The 6,470-nt window shown below is 27.1% G+C and overlaps 1 protein-coding gene across 1 annotated transcript; it reads left to right on the top strand.

The window, feature by feature from the left end:
• Nucleotides 1-2,717: 2,717 nt before the first annotated feature.
• Nucleotides 2,718-5,705, top strand: LOC100573724. Its single transcript, XM_016808265.2, has 4 exons — nt 2,718-2,898; nt 3,119-3,198; nt 4,750-4,835; nt 5,250-5,705. Exons 3-4 carry the CDS (start codon nt 4,794-4,796, stop codon nt 5,703-5,705), a joined length of 498 nt encoding a protein of 165 aa, XP_016663754.1. The 5' UTR covers nt 2,718-2,898; nt 3,119-3,198; nt 4,750-4,793.
• The last annotated feature ends 765 nt before the right edge of the window (nt 5,706-6,470 follow it).

Here is a 6,470-nt window from a genome sequence, read left to right as displayed (position 1 = left end):
ATCAATAGGCCCAAATATCCTCTTTTAAAATCTAGATTATCAATGTTCCTATTCACACGATTTTTTTCATAAATATGTTTTCTAAACTTTCAAGCTCCGTAAATAAGTCAATTTTCGTAACACATTTACGAAAAGTGTCTTAATCATCATCAATATGTGCCTAGAGTTAGAATAATATATCATAAGCAACTTACTTTTGATTTAAATGTATAGACCTGGAGAAGTTTTTCACTTAAAAAAAAATGTGAGTATAAAATCATAATTGATAACGTCTTATCAATTATTAATACCAGTTGCAAATATATCAAAATGGTCTAAAATACAAGTAGTACCAAACGACATTAGTACTAATGTTATCGGTTAAATATTCGTGATAAGAGAACAATAAAACAAATCTTTTTCCAAGTTTGTTCCTATTGCACCTTCAGTTCCTATTCGCCCCTTTTGATGGTACACACTTGTCTCTGCTTTAGACAACAATTAATTTGATACCGATTCACCACAGTCTAAGTAGCCGAATGACAAAAACTAAATGATAATTACGAGTAACATCTGATGGATAATGTGTGTTGTTTGATGGTGGTGGTTACTGGTTACCAATCAGTATAAAATTTCGTTTTCATAATTAATAATTATTAATAATAATATATTAAATAATAAATGATAAGTATTAACTATTAGAGCAATAACAAACTATTGTTATCAATCTAAACTATCATATTATATCACCTTCCTGGTATTCATATCGGATATTTGGGTTCTAACAGTTATATTTTATAGTTTTAACATTTATTTTTCAATAAAATACTATTTATAGTATTTTTAATAATAAAAATAATAACACGAGTACTCGTATTTACAAGTCCAAAAAAAATTTAGTCCAGTCGAGTCGAGTACTCGACCAACACTAATTGATAATAATATTATAATATATAATATATTACGAATTGTAAAAATAAAATACATTGAATTCCAGTTGGCACGCCTGGACATAAAACATCAATAATATTACGATTTCCACGATTTTGTATTCGTATTTAAACACTACATAAAAATAAAATAAAATAAATTAAATTAACGACAAAATTAACGCATTTATGTTTTCAATAAACGTGTTCAATTTAAAAAAATATGAATTTGAACGTGAACTAGTTCCTTTTTTAAACACTGAAGGTGAACGTGAACGAATTCATTTTTTTAGTGAACGTTCCGAACACTGACCTACTGGCTATTGTACAGCAGAACGACATCCACACTACCCGCTTTTTTCACATTTTTAAGGTACTTATAAAACATTTTTTTTTTCATCAGTGGAACGCATATAGATCGGCATTTTAAATTACGTTACACGAATAAAAAAAATTAGTTACAGGCGAGATATAAAAAAATTCATAGTTAAATAAAATACCAAAAATTTTGTGGAGGTCGAGTTTTTGTGGACAAATGTGAAGAGACCCTGGGATCTACCAAATATTTGTAATTTACATGGCTCGGGCCCGGTTGTGCCTGGGTCGATGGGCAGCCGGGCGGAGTATTGATTGATTGTGGTTATATGAAGTTTATCATAATTGTCATACGACTTTTTCGGACATTTGTCACACAACAGACCTCCGATGATGGAGTGGATTAGAAGTTGTATATATATAAAGCATTCGGTCCCCATCCGTCACAAGGCAGAACGGAAAACGTCTGTACTAAGTTTAGCGATCATCGAACTAAGGACGTGTGCTGGAACGATAGATGGCACTACATTTACCAAATCCTATTCGTAAACTCGACCGTTGGCATCGTGCCTGGATTTCACAAATTCCGTTTACCGTAAAACCCATGATTATATATACAATTTCAACTTTAAATGTATGGAAAACGGTCATATCAACATTTGGTAAAAATTGTAAGTATCTAAGGTTATTAGTTTTCGAGTAGTAACGAATAGTAAAAATTACTATTTTATTTTGTTTTTCCCGTCGCTTTTTAAAACTACTGGACATTTTAAACTTTGCAGACCCCTCAAAAGTACCAAATAAGAATCCCTTTTCTATCAAAAAAAATGCTGAAGTTTTAAATCAGAGCTTTTATTTTACTCCAAATTTGATGACAAAAAAACACATACACACATCGATTTAAAACTAATACATTCATCTATATACGGTTAGAATCTAACATTTGATTATTAATTAATATATCTATATCATTTTATGAAAAATTATAAATATAAAAGTCCCATTTTTTATAAAGTATATTTAAATACGTTTCGATGGCACCTAATGGCTAATACCTATTGAAATATTAAACACAAAAAACGAAATGCTTTCTATTTCTATTCTATATACATAAAACTATGAATTTAATCAAAGGCTCTCTACCAAATAGTATATACGATAGTCGATAATACAGGACACAGGCATGTAAAAACTGGTGAATTATTATTTTTTTTCATTTCCCCCCAAGATTGTTAAAGTAGTAAGTCTGAATGAAAATCTACATTACAAACTGATTAAAGACGTAAAATGTATACGATTTTCTTACATAAATAACAAAATACCTCATAATAAAATATATTACCTATATTATATTATTATTTTTAAATTGTTGTTTTGCATATTATAATTATTAATATAATATTGATGTAAATGCAAGCAATCAGAGCCCGAGAACTCGACAAGGTCGACGTGACCCCGGCGAGGAGTGTAAGCGATGTAATGTAAAATATTATGCTTATCAATCGTGACCTATTTATTATAGTATATCAGCTGCTGTGCCTACAATCGTAGATTAAAGAAGTTACATTTTAGCTTACATTTTATATCGTTTATATTTTACTTAATCGTAACATTATTATTGTCGTTTGTGTGTGTATTGCCAATTGTGTTTAGTTTGTACCAAGAAAACACGTAGGTAATTATTAATGTATTCTATTAGCTATCACGTATAACTTAAGATTGCATTTTTTAAGTTACTTCATACCACGGGCCAAGATATCTTAGCCCGTGCTTTATAATCAGTACTCACATACCTTATACGAGAAGAAACGCTATACAGTACATACTAAATACAAGTCGGTTTATTCTACATTAATTAATTATATAATTATTTGATAATTTTATATTACACATAGATTTGTTGATGTGCTCGGGATTCTTAGTTCATGGTTAAAATATCTATAATCACTCAGTCTACAATATTCTCCAATATACTGTAAGTATCTATAATTTTATTTCCTAATGAATTTTAGTAGTCAACTTAAGAGGACGTTAGGTACACAGACATTAGTTGTCTCTGTCTTACAAGTGTGTAACATAGCAAATTGTAAACTTAGCAGATCACGTTTAGCTTTGTTAGTTCATACATTAGAGTGAATTAATAAAATTTAAAGGTTAGATTATTACCTATGGCATCTAATAGTCTTTGTTATATTTTAATTTTAAAGCAAGTTATGAGTATTTTAAGATCTACAAATAATTTACAATTTAACTTGCTTTAAAATTTAAATATAATAAAAAGCCTATGAGATGCCCTGTAATAATTTTACATTTAAATTTTATTACATTTAAATTTTTAAACTAACAAATCTTAATATAGTCTGTGAGCACAATAGGTATTTGATGATATTATTGAGAATATAGTAATTTATTTACCTTTTTAAATTTTCAATCCTTAGTTATAAACAGGGCTAGGATTTATATGCAATAGCATGTTTTTTTTGCTACTTCTGATTATTGATTTTGTCAGTAATGTTCACGAATCACCTCATGATGAGATAAATGGTGGTATTTTTATTTTGCATGTTTTTGCATATTTTGGATAAAATGCATATTATTGCATATATTGAATAAAATTAATATTATTGCATATTTCGATTATAAGAATGTAAAAAATGCATATTTTATAGTATATTTCGTAAAACTTGGTTTTTTTTGTCAAATATAAATTTTATTTCATGTAACATGCACGTAGTTAATGTGAATTATACATTTTATTTCTAAATTATTTTATTTTATTTTATTTTTAAATCATATTATTTTAAGAGAAATATCTTATCATTGATGTATTTTAATAAATAAATATTTTTTTTGTAACTACATTTTAGTGTTTATCTTATAAAAATTAAATGCATATTTTACAATTTTTTATTGCATATATATCCTAGCCCTGGTTATAAAAGTTAAATGTATTATACATTTTTAACAAAAAAATCATTTTTAAATATTAAATTTGATAAATCTTGTCAAAATTTGAACATTAAATGTTTATAAAAATAATGTGTGCCCATGTACCTATTTTTAATATTTTTCAACTGCTATTGTAACAATATATCAGGAGCCTTGTATTACATTTTTAATCGTTTAAGCTAGTTATGCCTCCCTAACTTATTTAAATATATGTTATAGATCACAATATTTTAATACCAAATATAAATAAATACATAGTTCTTAGTATGAAACATTACATTTAAAACTATTTCAAATTACTTAGGTAAAAAATGTTGTCCTTAATGTTAAAATTTTTCAAAATGTTGTTAATGTAAAATTCACCCCATTCACAACCATTTATTATTTTATTTTAAATATAACTTATATTTAAATCTTGCACAATGTCCACACATCCTATACTTTCTAGTTTTCATTTCTCCCATATTTTTAATAGGTATGACTTAAAAGGAAGTAGAGTGTTGTTATGTTAATATAATATACCTACTATTTTATATTAAGATTAATAACATTCATATTATTTTTAAAAATTGTTCAGGAAATAAACTTGTGGTTGATGAAAATATTTGGTTGATTTTCAATATGGATAAAAATCTTGACAATAATCATGAAGAAAACCTTAAAGTAAGTATAAAATAATTAATATAAATTTATAATATTCACTTATTTAATCATATTTTTACCATGTTTAATTAATAGATTATTTAAGAAAATAAGTTTTTATTTTTCTATTTGAGATCTCATAAAGTCATACTTAACTGTCACTGTACTAAACTATTATTATTTAATATTTTATTTGCCAAATAGCCAACTGGTGTTTACTTTCATTAAAAATAAAAAAAGACTAAATCAATTTAATATTATCTATACTTTAAAAAAGTCAAAAGAAATTAAGTACTTATTACATTATTTTTTCAATTGCAACATTTTAAAATTTATTTAATAAAGACAAATCTAATCTATTTATCCACATATATTTATTTAGTTATTTGTATTAATATTTACAAATGTATTTATTTATTTATTTTATTATTTTAGAGAGGACAAGCATTATTGAATCATTTAGAAGAAACGCAATATTCTTATTTCAACGGACGTCCAGAATGGATACCCTTACAAAAGAATGATCTGAAATTATTTATAGCACACATATATTACGGCTATCCATATCCTAGTAATGCAATTGTTGAAAACAATTATGAACAAGAGATAAATTCTGAAGAATTATTTAAGTTATATAAAAATGAAATTAAAAAGAAAATTTTAGATATATATGAATTAATAGAGGAAAAATATATTAATCCCAGTCTCTTTAGTAATATTGAAGTAGGTATAACTATGGTACACAGTATTTGCAAAAACAAGTGCGATAGCTGCCAAAATTTTCCTAAAAAAGATATACACAAATGGTTATTACTCAGATTAAAAGTGATTAGCAATAAATTCATTTTTATTGATTTTCAAAACAGCAGAACGATACACTGGCTGGGATGAATATATGGAAAATAATAATCTTCCTGAAGGATATATGTTCTATCCTAATTCTTGGGTTTTATGATGCTTCAAAAACATTGTATCAAACTATAACACCGGCTTCCAAAACAACTGAAACAGTTTTCAAAACAGCTGACATAGCTTCATACATATTAAATAGTGTTGGCGGTATAATATTTGCCTGTGGTTCTTTTTTTCTTTTGGGAACACCTATTGGTATTGGATTAGCAGTAACGGGATCTGCATTAACAACAGTTTGTTCTTCGTATCAATTTGGTAGACATGTTCTGCAACTAATTGACATGTTTAAACATGATGTTAATAAATTCGGCACAAATGCCTGGAAAAGATGGATTGGTTTATCGATTTCCGCAATTGGTGCTATTATGGCACCATTTCAAGCAATTGCTGCAATAACGTCCGAGGTGAATTCAGCTATTCAATCAACTGGAAGGGCTCTTACTATTTTTCGAACTGCTTGTGTTACTCAATGTACATTGGTAGTCTTCCACGCTGCTCTGGATTTCATAGATAACAATTTTGAAATAACATGGGAAAGTGTGATAAAACTACGTTTAGAAGTGTTCGTTGTTACAGGGAGTATTAATGGCTCCAAGTTACATAACAGATATTTTAAAGGTACGTATTGACATGTGTTCTATCAAAGTAATCTACATATTTTAAATAAGAGCTTGAAATCATATGAATTAGTATGTCTATAAATACATTTCGTGGGAGGGATGAATGGTATTTTACATGATGTGG

This window comes from Acyrthosiphon pisum, chromosome X, assembly GCF_005508785.2.
Source record: "Acyrthosiphon pisum isolate AL4f chromosome X, pea_aphid_22Mar2018_4r6ur, whole genome shotgun sequence".
Taxonomy (NCBI): Eukaryota; Metazoa; Arthropoda; class Insecta; order Hemiptera; family Aphididae; genus Acyrthosiphon; species Acyrthosiphon pisum.
The sequence above is the reverse complement of the archived record's forward strand: the minus strand, read 5'-3'. Positions and strand labels throughout refer to the sequence as shown.

Bases quoted from the DNA above. Each gene is read 5' to 3' on its own strand.
- LOC100573724 (XM_016808265.2), top strand. From the start codon at position 4,794: ATGGATAAAAATCTTGACAATAATCATGAAGAAAACCTTAAA. The intron at 4,836-5,249 runs GTAAGTATAAAA...TTATTATTTTAG, and splicing joins ATCATGAAGAAAACCTTAAA to AGAGGACAAGCATTATTGAA.